General features: G+C 47.2%; 1 protein-coding gene across 1 annotated transcript in view; it reads right to left on the minus strand.

The window, feature by feature from the left end:
- Window positions 1-599: 599 nt before the first annotated feature.
- The window catches only part of LOC137341287 (WW domain-binding protein 2-like), a 33903-nt gene continuing 18067 nt past the window's right edge, over window positions 600-16435 (minus strand). Inside the window, exons 7-8 of the mRNA XM_068004396.1 lie at window positions 16206-16282; window positions 600-6016 (exon numbers count right to left, since the gene is read on the minus strand). Of these exons, the coding sequence (XP_067860497.1) occupies window positions 5915-6016; window positions 16206-16282 (179 nt within the window). The 3' untranslated portion in view covers window positions 600-5914. The remainder of the gene's footprint in view (window positions 6017-16205; window positions 16283-16435) is intronic.

The following is a 16435-nucleotide window of genomic DNA, read 5'->3' on the forward strand; positions in this document are numbered from 1 at the left end:
AGGTCCCCTTACCTGCCTGACTCGCAGTCACATCCTCCTGTCCCTGACCAAATCTAAACCACTACCTAACCTAAGAGGTGTGACTGCCTCCTGGATCAAAATGTCCAGGTAACTCTCTCCCTCCCTGATGCATCGCAATGTCTGCACCTCAGACTTCAGCTCAACAACTCTGAGCCAAAGTTCCTCAAGTTGCAGCCATTTACTGCGGATAATAGAACGATATGCTGATAAGGTTAGATGAAGAGGGGTGAGAGGAGGCTCGTGTGGAGCATAAACACCGGTATAGACCAGTTGGGCTGAATGGCCAGTTTCTTTGCTGTACATTCTATGTAATATCACCAAATACTGGACTGACTTACCACATAGACTGGAGTTCAAAATCTGCAGAATTCTTGGGGTTTGACATAATTTCATATACGAATTTCCCCATAATAACGGGCAGAATCCTAAGTTCTTCTCAATAAATCGGCGTTCAAACATCAGTGGGGTGCGTTCTGCATGAGACGCCCTGAGGAAATTCACCCCCCGAGTGGCAGTGGGAGCCAGATTCAACAGGGCCTTGATTACAGGCAACAGGCATTTCAGTCGACTCAGCCTCGTTCCACTCACATTTTATTGCAACCTAGAATATCACACTCATAAATATCATACAATTCACACAATCATATTCTGCTGTCACCTGCCAGACCAGCAAGAGACAATCCCTCCGAGGCAGGGATCTGCTGTGCATGGGGTATGAAGGTAAGGGAGAGTTACAAGCTGTTCACTTTGATAATCACTGGATCAGCCTCTAACTGCCTCATCTTATCTGTCACATTGTGCTGTGACGAGCAGGCCATCCTCAACTTGATATTTAAATTAGCCCATCTGCTGAGACATGGATTGTTAATGGTCCTTTGTGGATTAGTAAGGGTTTTGAGGGGCAGTGGGGAGAAAGGCTTTCAGTGAACGTGCATTCAAAAGTGTGGGTCACAACAGGGTAAAAATTCTTCTGGGCCTGTTTATGGGCCCGGTCTCGGTGCTGTGTCCCGACCAAGAGGCCCAAAATTGGGCCTTGGGCCTCATCAAATGTGCGAGCTGCCCATGCAGTAAAGACAGGCGTCGGCAGCTAACTCCATGGGCAGCTCGCACATTTGAAGATGCTGATTGTGGGGCCTCTCGCCTTTCTGGCAGTGGCCCGAAGGTAAGTCGCAGGAGGGGAGGGGTGTGAGCACCATGATTGTGGAGTCGAGAGAGCACTCCCACTCCTGGCTCCACACATAGGTGTCCTTTTTAAATTTTGTGCAAAAATAAGCTTCCTTTTCATTGGCGGTCGCTGAAGAATCAACGGCTGCCTCACTCATCGCTGTCCGATATCTGTGAGGGGATCTGAAACAGGCGTCAGGTCCCTTAAAGATGTAAACAAGGGGCCTAACAAATAGCCCAACCCAATTCCGGGTCGGATGTTTTTCAGGCATCCTTGGGGCACAGGATGTTGGACCCCGAAATTGGGCCACGTTGCGCCCGGGTTTCGCCTGTAAAATTGGCACAAGAAGGTCCAATTTATACCCCACTAGTTTCTAACTGGGACATCATTAAATCCTTCAGGGTCCCGCCATGCTGCCTTTATATCCAGTGATGGCACCATGCCACCACAGCTCTGGTGCACTGGTGGAATCATCTGCCTATCTCCATAGCAGCACTGTTACTGTGCAAAGCCATTTAGCATCATTCACAGAAAATATCTGTATAAATAGTGAAATCAATATCCATCCACTGGGTAAGCAAGGAGCCTCTGCAGACCAGTATCAGAGAAATGGGTGTAGCTCAGGGACTCAACGCCTGCTTCACACGTGTGAGACCCAAGGTTGGATCTCAGGCATCTCCAAGTGGCTTTTGGACAGTAAATTATCGGGCAAGCAATTACAGTAGAGAGAACCAGCCATGGCACAATGGGCCAAATGGTCTACGTTGGTGCTGTAATGTGATTAACTGTGGGGAGGTTTTCCGGCTAACCAGGGCTTGGGGGCCACACCATCATAGAGACCTTGAAGCTAAATTATGCATCAGAAAGGACGTGGGAGACTCTTCATGGTGGACCCCACAGGGGTAGTTTCACCCACAGAAGGTGCATCTTGGGAATTCGGGCACGCACTGCCCAGAAATCAGTGAGTGGTGCATGACCCAATTTCCGATTTGCAGGGCCTGGGCGGGGCCTCAACTTTAATCCTTTATTGTCTCCGTGTTCGACAGTCTTAGCAGTGCAGAGCATTCAAGTGGTGGCCTGTCCTGGCCCAGAGGTCACACTCGCCCTGGCCAATCTGCAGCCAGACTCTGGCTTCTGCACCCAGCGCCCCCTGGAGACCCGTAGGGGGCTGGACTACTGGACACAGGGTCCCCTGGAGAGAGATCCACAGCAAATAGACACATTAAACTTTTTTAAAAATTCATTCATGGGATGTGGGCGTCGCTGGCAAGGCCAGCATTTATTGCCCATCCCTAATTGCCCTTGAGAAGGTGGTGGTGAGCCGCCTTCTTGAACCTCTGCAGTCCGTGTGGTGACGGTTCTCCCACAGTGCTGTTAGGTAGGGAGTTCCAGGATTTTGACCCAGCGACGATGAAGGAACGGCGATATATTTCCAAGTCGGGATGGTGTGTGACTTGGAGGGGAACATTCAGGTGGTGTTGTTCCCATGTGCCTGCTGCCCTTGTCCTTCTAGGTGGTAGAGGTCGCAGGTTTGGGAGGTGCTGTCGAAGAAGCCTTGGTGAGTTGCTGCAGTGCATCCTGTGGATGGTACACACTGCAGCCACAGTGCGCCGATGGTGAAGGGAGTGAATGTTTAGGGTGGTGGATGGAGTGCCAATCAAGCGGGCTGCTTTGTCCTGGATGGTAGTTAAGCTTCTTGAACGTTGTTGGAGCTGCACTCATCCAGGCAAGCGGAGACTTGTGCCTTGTAGATGGTAGAAAGCCTTTGGGGAGTCAGGAGGTGAGTCACTCGCCGCAGAGTACCCAGCCTCTTACCTGCTCTTGTAGCCACAGTATTTATGTGGCTGGTCCAGTTATGTTTCTGGTCAATGGTGACCCCCAGGATGTTGATGGTGGGGGATTCAGCGATGGTAATGCCATTGAATGTCAAGGGGAGATGGTTAGACTCTCTCTTGTTGGAGGTGGTCATTGCCTGGCACTTGTCTGGTGCGAATGTTACTTGCCATTTATCAGTCCAAGCCTGGATGTTGTCCAGGTCTTGCTGCATGCGGGCACGAACTTCATTATCTGAGGGGTTGCAAATGGAACTGAAAGCTAGCAACAGGGAGAAAACCCAAATTCTCAGCCTTTGGGAGGACATTCATTTGTAAACTGCCAGTCAGGTTTAACCCTATAATTACCAGCAATTCCTCCTACTCAAAAAAACCCAACATTTTGGTTAAACTTGACTAAATCCTAAAATACAAACATTATCTACAATTAAAATCATACAGTAAAAGACTCTCCCATAATTGATTGGAGTCGCTCCACTCGGGCCTCTCCCCTTTACTCACTGATTCAGGTCATTGCCCGCGGTTATACTGAGCTCCTTACACAGAGCCCTTGCTGCAATCTCCCGACTGAAAATAAATCTGATAATCTCTGCGACAAACCGTTCAGAACTGTCTTTTCCAAATAGAGTTCACGAGTTTTCCCAAGCCCCGCAATCTGAAGGCCTAAATACAGGGGCGATTCCTGGACTACCAGTGGGGAGTGGTGCTCACAGGGAGAACAGAAAAATCAGTCTGCCCCCTTCCCCCACGATTTCCCTAGGGACGCTCGAAGTGAGTGCTGCTCTGCTCTGGGAGTGTAGGATCACACCTATAATGACACTAAATCCCATTTCCCCACACTTTCCCTTTTATATTTTTCTAAGTAGGGTGAGAGGAGGCTCGTGTGGACCATAAACACCGGTATAGGCCAGTTGGGCCGAATGGCCTGTTTCAGTGCTGTAGACTATGTAATTCTGTGTAACTTCCCCCTCTTTTTCTTTTACTGACAATCCTCATACTGTGCTCCTCTGTTACTGATTCATTAACTGGTGGGAACAATCTTTTACTATATACCCTCTTAAAACCTTTCAGAATTTTGAGACCCTCAATCAGATCCCTTCTACATTCTCTGTTCAAGTGTAAAAAAGACCCAATTTTTTTAGCCTTTTTATTTATAACTATAATCTTTTTACCAGTTTAGTGGATCTTCTCTGTCCCCTTTCTATGGCTATAAAATCCCTCCTATAATCGGGTGCCCAGAACTGCACACAATACTCCAACTGGGGCCTAACCAATGTCTGGTACAAATTCAATATCATGTCCTTGCTTTTATATTCAATGCCCTGATATATTAAACCCAGAATCCCATTACTTTTTCTGTCTGCACTCCCACCTTTAAAAGGTCAGTGTATCTGTAGAGTACAGACGGAAGATAGAGTGTGTAAAGCTTCACCATTTATACTCCGTGTGGATGTTGCACTGATCCAGAACGCAGGGATGGAGCTGCAGCAGCCCTTGTAGATCCGGGATGAGCAGATAGGAGCTGCTGCTCTGCAAGTGATCCCACGATGGGGCCGCCAGCATGGGCTAACTCCTCCGAGGTACAGCCTGGCTTGGAGCAGGCTTTCACCCAGTCCACTGCTCTAACTTCGGATGAGACATTAAACTGAGGCCCCTTCTGCCCTCTCAGGTGGACATAAAAGATCCCACGACAATATTGGAAGAGCAGGGGAGTTGTCCTGGCCAATATTTATCATTCAACCAACACCTAAAAACAGATTATCTGGTCATATATCTTCTTGTTTGTGGGATCTCGCCGTGCGCAAAATTGGCTGTCGTGTTTCTTACATAACAATTACACTTCAAAAGTACTTCATTGGCTGTAAAGCACGTTGGGACGTCCTGAGGTCATGAAAGGCGCTGTATAAATGCAAGTCTTTCTTTAGTGTGACGAATGGGATGTCACTGCAGCACACCCAAGGGCTAGGATGGTCATCAGTGGACAGGCACAGACCATGCAGAGTGACCCGGAGATAACAGTAACAAATAGGACAAGGCCTTACTGAAGGTTCTAATCAGCTCGTGCAGGCTTGTAACCTGAAAATGGGCTCTTTGAAAATTAGCACACAATCGCCTGATGCATTCACTTGCGATTATCTCAAGAGAGCAGCCAAGCCATTTAAAATAAATGGACAGCATCCCTGGTAAAATAAGGAACAAAAGGAATTTCACGAGAACGTTGACAGTCGGAGGCTGATATTCGAAGCGTCCATTTCCAAGGTAGTTGTTTGGTTTAGTGCTCTTCAGACATGATTACAACTCTGAGGACCTCAATGTTTGCAGGTGAAGAGAACTTGAAATCCTGAGTGAACGGAGGTGGCGAGTCAGCGGCAGCAGTCCGTGGAGGCTCGAGGATAAATCGTTATTTTTTAAGTGGCCCCCGGCGCAGACGTATGTGCGGCAAGGTGGGTTATCGGGTGGGGGTTACCAACCATGCTCCCGAGGGGTGAAGCTCAGCACTGGGGGGGGGGGCGGGGGGCGGGATTTAAATTTACCCCTTGCTTGTCTCCATGCTGAAGGCAAACATAATCGTTCATCTGCGTCTCCTGAAGTAGCTTTGCATCCTGTCGCCCATTCGTTTCGCTCGGTTTCAGTCGGCCAAGGGAAGGTTGCTCGAGTTAGTGGCAGCTGGCAAACGCGGGGTGGTGGGGGGGTGGGGGGGGTAAGCATGCTGCTCTGCGGAGCCCTGCAGAGGTATTGCAGTTAGATGATGATGATGATGATGATGATGTCCAGATGCCTTGAGCCGGTGCCAATTTCCCCATCCGGGGAATGCGCGTGTCCAGTTCACCGGCCAATGAGATGGGTCAGGAGCAGCGCGGAAGGGTGAGGCACGGTGGGGACCCGTGCGGTGTGGTTACTGGCTCCAGTCACTGGTGGGCGGGGGGACCGCACTGCGAGGCTCGTCATTGCGCTGCCCTTGGCTCTCAGCGCGCGGTGTGTACGGAGGGGGCTGCTCCTGTTCGGGAGAAGAGAGGAGAGCGAGAGATCAGTAACATCACAAATACATTCCGAAACAGTTTGAGAGTGAGGTGGGGCGGGGTGCAGGAGATATGGGCACCGATTTTAACCCTCCCTGCCTCGGCCTGGGGAGAAACCGGGCTGGGGGGGGGGGGGGGGGGGGGGGCAGTTAAAACAAGGCCAGTCACTTGCCCTCTCTAATCCCATTGCCTTTCCACTATATCCCAATCTTAACCTGCTCTTTTGGGGAGGCGAGCGAGAAACCCGCAGGAAGGCAGCAGGATCCTTCTTTACATATGATGATCGGGTCCCGATGATGTAGTCAGAGGCCTGAGCAGGGGAGCAGTTACCAGACCTGCCGGGTGGGCGATTGTGGTCCAGAAGAGGCCCAGCAGGTAAGTCTGAAAATTTAATTTTAGGTTTCCTTGGGCCTTCCTGGGCTCAGGCTACCACCCACCCACCTCACCGATCATGGCCAGAAGGTTCCTCCCCCCAATCGCCACCACAGCCCTCCCCAGCCCCCTCAACCGACGGCCGGGAACCGATCCCGCCGAATTCCCGCTCCCGTCTTCCGGCCAGGTAGTGGGTCTGACCAGGTTCCCCACCCGCAATGGGGAACACACGCTCCGTTCCTGTCCCCACTTTAAAATCAAGGCCATGTTGTGTAGTAAACGGCAGGTGTGAACCCACCTCAATCTTTCGTGGCACCACACCAGCTGTCAAATGACCCTGTGACCGGAGCATTGCCCCGTCTCCCTCCCCCACACATACACCAACATTCCTCACGACAGTAAATATCAGTGAGCTGTCGGGCTGGCGGAGGGGAGGGGGCGAACACAGCCGGGCTGGGCCAGGCCGAGCTGATCCCGAGCTTGTCCACACATACAGACGCAGGTCACTCGATAGTGATCAGGAGCAGGAACCCTGGCTGATCCCCCTCCCTGGGTCCCTAACCAAGCCCAAGTTTCAATGTCCCAGCCGGTGCCCTGGATCAGCACAGACTGGGAATTGAGCCTCCAGCTTCCTGGTCCGAATGATCAGATACTCACTGGGCAAGACAGAGAAACACTTCAGTTGCCACGTACTTGTTGTGCTCAATGGTTCGAGGATTGCTGGAGATTTCCAATCACTAGGAGAGCAGTGGAACAGAACGAGACACTGGGAGTGAATGCTGCCCGGCTCCTGCAAGTTCAGCTCACTCACTCTCAGAAATGTCAAACCAGATCTTCTCTGGTAAGGACAATTGGTGGGGGGGGGGGGGGGGGGGGGGGGGGGAGAAAAAGAGAATCCGAGCCAGGGCAGGGAGTATGGGGAGGTATAGGAAGAGGAGACGGCCATTCGGGCCCCTCAAGCCTGTTCCGCCATTCAATTAGATCATGGCTGATCTGCACCTCTGCCCCAATTACCCGCTTTGTTCCATTTCCCTTGATACCCTTACCCAATAAATCAATCTCAATCTTGAAAGCTTCAACTGACCCCCACAGCCTTTTGGGAGAGGGTTCCAGATTTCTACTACCTTTTGTGTGAAGAAGTGCTTTCTGATTTCACACCTGAACAGCCTAGCTCTAATTTTAAGGTTATGCCCTTGTTCTTGATTCTCCCACCAGAGGAAATAATTTCTCTCCATCTACCCTATCAAATCCTTTAATCATCTTAAACACCTCAATTAGATCACCCCTTAATCTTCTATACTCAAGCCTAGTTTATGCAATCTGTCCTCATAATTTAACCCTTTAAGCCCTGGTATCATTCTGGTGAATAAGAACATAAGAACATAAGAAATTGGAGCAGGAGTAGGCCAATCGGCCCCTCGAGCCTCCTCCGCCATTCAATAAGATCATGGCTGATCTGATCCCAACCACAAATCTAAAGAACACAAGAAGTCGGAGCAGGACCCGGCCACATAGCCCCTGGGCCCTCTCCGCCACCCACAGGGCATTGACCGATCCGAACTCAGCTTCATGTCCAATTTCCTGCCCGCTCCCCATAACCCCTCATTCCCTTTACTTCTAGGAAACTGTCTATTTCTGTTTTAAATTTATCTAATGATGTAGCTTCCACAGCTTCCTGGGGCAGCAAATTCCACAGACCTACCACCCTCTGAGTGAAGAAGTTTCTCCTCATCTCAGTTTTGAAAGAGCAGCCCCTTATTCTAAGATTATGCCCCCTAGTTCTAGTTTCACCCATCTTTGGGAACATCCTTACTGCATCCACCCGATCAAGACCCTTCACAATCTTATATGTTTCAATAAGATCGCCTCTCATTCTTCTGAACTCCAATGAGTAGAGACCCAATCTACTCAACCTCTCCTCATATGTCCGCCCCCTCATCCCCGGGATTAACCGAGTGAACCTTCTTTGTACTGCCTCGAGAGCAAGTATGTCTTTTCTTAAGTATGGAGACCAAAACTGTATGCAGTATTCCAGGTGCGGTCTCACCAATACCTTATATAACTGCAGCAATACCTCCTTGTTTTTATATTCTATCCCCCTAGCAATAAAAGCCAACATTCCGTTGGCTTTCTTGATCACCTGCTGCACCTGCATACCAACTTTTTGATTTTCTTGCACTAGGACCCCCAGATCCCTTTGTACTGCAGTACTTTCCAGTCTCTCGCCATTAAGAAAATAACTTGCTCTCTGATTTTTCCTGCCAAAGTGCATAACCTCACATTTTCCAATATTATATTGCATCTGCCAAATCTCCGCCCACTCACCCAGCCTGTCTATATCCCCTTGCAGGTTTTTTATGTCCTCCTCACTCTCTACTTTCCCTCCCATCTTTGTATCATCTGCAAATTTTGATATGTTGCACTCGGGGGGGGGGGGGGGGGGGGGGGGGTGTTGCACTCGGTCCCCTCCTCCAAATCGTTAATATAGATTGTAAAGAGTTGGGGACCCAGCACCGACCCCTGTGGAACACCACTGGTTACTGGTTGCCAGTCCGAAAATGAACCATTTATCCCAACTCTCTGCTTCCTGTTCGATAACCAATCCTCCACCCATGCCAGAATATTACCCCCAATCCCGTGATTTTTTATCTTAAGTAATAATCTTTTATGTGGCACCTTGTCGAATGCCTTCTGGAAGTCTAAATACACTATGTCCACTGGTTCCCCTTTATCCACCCTATACGTTATATCCTCGAAGAACTCAAGCAAATTTGTCAGACATGACTTCCCCTTCATAAAGCCATGCTGACTTTGTCCTATTAAATTATGCTTATCTAAATGTTCCGTTACTGTCTCCTTAATAATAGACTCCAAAATTTTACCCACCACAGATGTTAAGCTAACTGGCCTATAATTTCCAGCCTTCTGCCTACTACCCTTTTTAAATAACGGTGTTACATTAGCAGTTTTCCAATCTGCCGGGACCTCTCCTGAGTCCAGGGAATTTTGGAAAACTATCACCAAAGCATCCACAATCCCAACTGCCACTTCCCTCAAGACCCTAGGATGGAAGCCATCAGGTCCAGGGGATTTATCCGCCTTGAGTCCCATTATTTTACTGAGTACCATCTCCTGAGTGATTTTAATCGTATTTAGCTCCTCCCCCCCGAGAGTCCCCTGTTTGTCCAGTGTTGGGATATTCTTAGTGTCCTCTACTGTAAAGACTGAAACAAAATATTTGTTCAGCATTTTTGCCATCTCCATGTTTCCCACCATTAATTCCGAATCTTCCCCCTCCGAGGCCAATAAATCTTTCCTGAAGTGCGGAGCCCAGAACTGAATGCAGCACTCCAGATGGGGTCTGACCAAGGCTCTATACAACTGAAATATCACTTCTTCATTTTTTCCTCATAACTTTTAGTGATTTGTGCACATGGACACTCAAATCCCATTGCTCCTCTGCAGCTCCTAGTCTCTCACCATTAAGAAAATATCACGATTTGTCTTTCTCAGATCTAAAGTGGATTACCTCACACTTAACCGCATTTTTTTTTGAAAATTCATTCTCGGGATGTGGGTGTCACTGGCAAGGCCGGCATTTATTGTCCATTCCTAGTTGCCCTGAGAAGATGGTGGTGGGCCATCTACTTGAACCACTAGTAGCGGTTTGACAAATTGAGTGGCTCGCTAGGCCAATTCAGAGCGCAGTTAAGAGTCAACCGCGCTAGAGTCACATATAGGTCAGACCGGGTAAGGACGGCAGGTTTCCTTCCCTAAAGCACATTAATGAACCAGATGGGTTTTTACGACAATCTGACAGCTTCGTGGTCACTTTTACTGATACCAGCAAATTATTAAATTACCATGGTGGGATTTGAACTCACGCTCTCTGGATTATTAGTCCAGGCCTCTGGCTTACTAGCCCAGTAACATAACCACCACACTACTGTACTCCATCTGCCACAGTTTTGACCATTCAACTTCCTGCTCCCGTCTACAGAACTTACTGTGCCTTCGGACTTAGTGTCATCTGCAAAATTGGATATACAACTCTGTTTCACCATCCAAGTGTGTGTATGTATACACACACACACACATATATATATATATATATTACAGATCCCTAGAGAACACTACTTGTCGTATCCTGCCATTGAGAGACGATGTGGGGGAGACCAAAACTAGGGGGCATAAATATAAGATAGTCACTAATAAATCTAGTAAGTAATTCAGGAGAAACTTCTTTACCCAGAGAGTGGAAAGAATGTGGAACTTGCTACCACAAGAGTGCTTGAGCCAAATAGCATAGATGCATTTAAGGGAAAGCTAGATAAGCAAATGATGGAGAAAGAAATAGAAGGATATGCTGATAGGATTAAATGAAGAGGGTGGGAGGAGGCTCGTGTGGAGCATAAATGTCGGTACAGACCAGTTGGGCTGAGTGGCCTGTTTCTGTATTATAAATTCTATGTAATAGAATGTTCTCATTATCCTTACACTTGGTCTCCTCCTTCCAACCAATTACCATCCCATGTCACAAGGTTACCTCCAATTCCGTTGCTGTAATTTTTGCTGATAATCACTTGTGCAGAACCTTGGTTTCTCCCTCCCGCCATAAATAGTGAACTGACATTTGCAATTTTTCCTCTATTTCTTTTAACACCCTGGGGTGGAAACCATCAGGTCCTGCAGATTTGTCTGTCATAAGTGCCATTATTTTCTTCATTACCATTTTTATTACTTATATTAAATCCATTAAGTTCCTCCCTTTGACATTTTTAGGTTCCCTTGTATCTCTGGTATGTTGTCCTCTTCCTCCGCTGTGAAATGGGATACAATATATTCATTTGACAAGTCTGCCATTTCCTATCATCCATCATAGTCTCACCTGCTTCTGTCTTGGGCCCACATTCCCCTTTACCACGCTCTTTCTCAATATATTTATAAAAACTTTTGCTGTTAGCTTTGATATCCCTTGCAAGTTTTGTTCATATTCCCTTTTTGCACCTCATAACTTTCTTTGTATCCCATTGTTGTTTTTATAGCTCTCCCAGTCTTCTAGATTTCCACTTTTCCATTTGTTGGGTGAGCCTTTCTTTTAGCTTGATACTGTCTCTTACCTCATTTGTTGACCATGGTTGCTTAATTACACAGCTTTTGCCTTTTATGGGATATGTACTGGTTTGGTATTGTACCAAATACTTCTTTAAATACTTCCCACTGTTTGTCTGTAGGTTTACCCATTAACAGTTCACTGTGGTCAACTAATTTCTCATCCCATCGAAGTTTGCATTACTTAAATTCAAAATCATGATTTGTGACTTTTCCCTCTCAACCGAATATCAAATTCAATCATATTATGGACACTATTTGCAAGATGTTCCTTTACAGTCAGATTGTTAACTAATTCAGGTCCATTACTAGTCACTAAATCTAGTATGGCATGTTCCCTTGTCAGTTCTAAAACATATTATTCTAGAAAATAGTCCTGAATACATTCTAGAAATTCACTGCCTTTACTACGTGAGCTGTTCTGCTTCTCCCAGCCTATGTGAAAATTAAAATCTCCCATTATAACCATGCTTCCCTGATCTCTGAATTTCCATCTCCCCACTACATCACTACTGTCAGGAGGTATGTAGACAACTCCCACCAGAGTCTTGCATCCTTTGCTGTTCCTTAATTCTACCCAAAGTGTCTCCACTGCCTGCTCACCTTGAGCTGGGGAATACTTAAGAGATCAAAGTGAAATGGTGGACAGATTTAGGATTTCACAAGAAATACCAAATGTAGAAATCTTCCTAAACACATTGTGTTTAGCAACATTGTCAGTGAGCTGACTCATCATTATCCCTCCCCTCCCCCACACACTCTACAGGCTCAGATAAGCCTTCCTTACGTAACCTTAATTACTCAGAAGGGACAGGCTATCCTTACGCAGATACAGCGGTTGAAACCTGCGTAGGGACTGGGAAATGGTTTCTTACAAAAGTACTTTACAAAATGCTGGCAACAGATTGTGCAGTGCACGGCCTTAGACACTGACCTTTCACCTCTGGGCCTGGGTTCAGATCCAGCTTCTGCCCAGACCAACGGGAACAAGATCTGATCTGGCTGTTGGCTGTAAGGGTCAGATATGGCAAGTGTGGAACCAGCTCCTTATTGCATGGGTCCCACACCACACAACTGCCCCTAATTTGGCACCAAATTAGCAATCACACCCGGTCAGACCACAGACAGCTGGTGTGAGAAATGGGAAAATGTCACATTGTTTGAGTAAGGGGAGCTGGACAGTGTGGAGAGAGCTTTACTCTGCATCTAACCTGTGTTGTACCTGCCCTGGGAGTGTTTGATGGGACAGTGTAGAGGGAGCTTTACTCTGTATCTAACCCATGCTGTACCTGCCCTGGGAATGTTTGATGGGACAGTGTAGAGGGAGCTTTACTCTGTAACTAACCCGCGCTGTACCAATAGAGTAATGACATAACTCGCAATAGTGTTTGGGCAAACGATAGTCAAAAATTTGTTGTTGCGGAAAATGACACCTTTGAAAGGTCTAGCAATGAAAAGATTAAGACAGAAACTGAGCACGGAGCTAATGCCAAAAGGAACTGATAAAAAATGAAGAGGAATTAGCCCAGAAAAAGAGATGAGTGAGTGAGTGAGAGAGAGGGCACGAGAGCGAGCGCGTGTGAGTCATTAGCCCAGAAAAAGAGTGAGTGAGAGAGAGGGCACGAGAGAGCGAGTGCGTGTGAGTCAAAGAGACGCGGAGATTTACTCACAGGAAGGATTTTAATGAAAATCTAATGACTGACAAATGGCAGCGCACTCACTCCAGAATCTGCAAGGAGAGGGCACAATTTAAATGACAGGCAGCCCAACAATCAGAAGATAGGACTTAACCTTTCTGAACAATAGCTGAGGTGCACCAGGAATTAAGGAACTCTTCTGCCCTACCAGTGAGCACAACCAGGGAGAACCCCAGCAATTCACTGGTGGGTTCACCAGGGAATGGCTCCCCTCAACAGCCAGACATGGTCGGCACCGGTTACGGCCCAGTGATTTCTCAGAGACTCAACCTGGGGGAAGCCGGCAGGCCCGAGCCACCAAGCTCCCGCACCAATCGAGTCCAGTATTCAAATGGAGCATCATCATTTGGAAGGAAATCCGGAAGTGTCAAACCAGTCAGGAAAACCTCGGATCCAACCGACTATGCTATCGGGGCAAGATATTTCCAGAAATAAAAGCTGGATTGGGGTTTCCGCGTTGACAGAGGATTAAACAATAACACGTGGCACTTTAGGAGACTAGCTTTGTTACTTTGAATGGCATGGAAGCTACAGGTTGAACTTATTTTTGACACAGTCAGAAGTCAAAAAGAATCACAGGTTAATGTGAATGTCCAAAATCTGTGACTAACAAGGATTTGATCAATTCCAGGGCAAATGGTTACCTTGGTGACCAGAATCACTGACAAGAGTTAAAGAGAGAAAGGAACTCAACAGTTACAGGAATGGAGGGCATTTGTTTTTAATGTTTATGTTGTGGGTTCAAGTCCCACTCCAGAGACTTGAGCCCATAATCCAGGCTGACACTCCAGTGCAGTACTGAGGGAGTGTTGCTGCACTGTCGGAGGTGTCGTCTTCCAGATGAGCAGGGGAGTTCTCCCCGGAGTCCTGGCCAATATTTATCCCTCGACCAACATCACTAAAACAGATTATCTGGTTATTTAGCTCATTGCTGTTTGCGGGATCTTGCTGTGCGCAAATTGGCTGCCGCGTTTCCTGCATTACAACAGTGGGCTACACTTCAAAAGTACTTTACTGGTTGTAAAGTGAGGTTGTGAAAGGCGCTATATAAATGCAAGTTCTTTCTTCTTTCATTAGGTGGACTTACAAAGTGCCAGCAGACACCCAGAGCACTTTGTAAACCAGATTGCATTGGATCTTAGCTCCATGCGTCGAGAGACTATCCCCTCCCAGGTTTATTCCACTTCTCTCAGAGCCAGGTCAGGCCCCGAATCCCTGATTTACACTCGGTCACCGATTACATCAAATCACTCCCATCTGGAGTGATGTGTTCAGTTTTGAGCACTGCACCTCAGGAAGGAGATATTGACCTTGGAGGAGGTGCAGCACAGATTCACCAGAATGATGCCAGGACTTAAAAGGGCTAAATTATGAAAACAGGTTGCACAAACTTGACTTGTATTCCTTTGAGTATAGAAGGTTGAGCAGTGATCTAATTGAGGTATTTAAAATGATAAAAGAGATTTGATAGGATATATAAAAGAGAAACTATTTCCTCTAGTGAGGAAATTCAGAACAAGGGGACAGAATCTTAAAATTAGAGCTAGGCCATTTAGGAGTGAAATCAGGAAACACCTTTTCACACAAAAGGTAGTGAAAATCTGGAACACCCTCCCCCAAAAGGCTGTGGATGCTGGGGATCAATTGGAGCTTTCTAGACTGAGAGCGATAGCTTTTTGTTAGGTAAGAGTATCAAGGGATATGGAGCAAAGGCAGGTAAATGGAGTTGAGGTACAGATCAGTCAGGATCTAATTGAATGGCAGAACAGGCTCGAGGGACCAAATGGCCTACTCATGTTCCTATGTTCCAACATACAGGAGCAACTCTTCCTTTGGCTCTCTCAGCCTTGAGCCTGGGATAAAAACTAGGAACCAGGCAGTCATGTGGCTGAAAGCATTATGCAGTATAAGGAGGCCTGTTGACTACATTACTGATGGACGATGCTATCTGGCTAAGGTTGCCACACAACAGAGAGCTGCAACTCTCCTGGACACTTCCATGTACCCAAGTGACACCTTGATCAAACTGGCCTTCGATTGGTTACGTGACCTGAAGTGGGATTCTAAGCAGCTTGGGGGCAGCCTGTCCAAGTCAATTCACAAAAGTGCAGTACGTGCCAATTTGACTAAATTAAGACAAGTGAAGAAAGACGACTCATTGCAAGCACGTCCATGAGGTGACCTCTGAGCATCACCAGGAGAGTGTCCGAGATACAGTCGGACCACTACTCAAAACAACTATTATGTCCAAGTTACAGTGACTGCTTCAAGACTGGAGGCCCACCAAAGGGACACTGAACGACCTATGAACAGGACGCTGTTATACCCAGCTAAGGCTGAGATTTGGGAAGCCTGCAATTAAGTTGGCGCTATGTTTGCGATGACTGATGTTCTGCCAATTGCCAAGAATCAATTTACCTCTACTACATTTGCCAAAACATATCCCTATGCAGGCACTAACTGCATCCTTATAAAGAGTTCAGTTGCAGGTCACTTAATGTTGCACTGTGGTCCTGCTATTAACCAATTTGGTTTGGGCAATAATCAATAGTTTTTGGACTAGGTTACATAGGGGGTTGGAGCGAGCCAGATTAGGCACTGAATATAAACCTGAGACATTAAATGGTGCAATTACAGTGTAATTTTCTGATGTGTATGTTGGTGAAGAGGGAAAATCCATCTGATACACTAATATAGGCCAAACATTTAGGCTTTTCAACATAATGCTTCCCATATACTGGGGACATTGTGAATTTAAGTCAGTTTTACTCTGTATCTAACCAGTGCTGTACCTGCCCCGAGAACATTCCCTGCATGATACTGGGTGCCTGAAATGGAAAGTGTTCCATCACCAACCCCCCAACCCCACACACACACACAATTCAGCAGGATCACTGAGTAGTGATGAGCAAAAATTTAGCAAAACCAAAAATTAAAAATACTTGGAAAAGAAAGACACATTGCTTGCCCCCTTGTCCCTCCTTACCATAGGTGTAGGCATACTATGAGGGATTGACTGGCTCCTGTAAGTACTTCCAGCTCCTTCTGCAGTCTTTGCTTCAGCTAAAAAGAAACAACAAGGAGTCACCATGCATGTACTAATGATGCAAACTTCCACCGGACTGCAACAGGTGCTCCCCTTCGATGTGCGCTGCGGCCCCACCCCCCCTTCGACGCGCGCTGCGGCCCCACCCCCCCTTCGACGCGCGCTGCGGC

Source organism: Heptranchias perlo, chromosome 23 (genome assembly GCF_035084215.1).
Source record: "Heptranchias perlo isolate sHepPer1 chromosome 23, sHepPer1.hap1, whole genome shotgun sequence".
Taxonomy (NCBI): Eukaryota; Metazoa; Chordata; class Chondrichthyes; order Hexanchiformes; family Hexanchidae; genus Heptranchias; species Heptranchias perlo.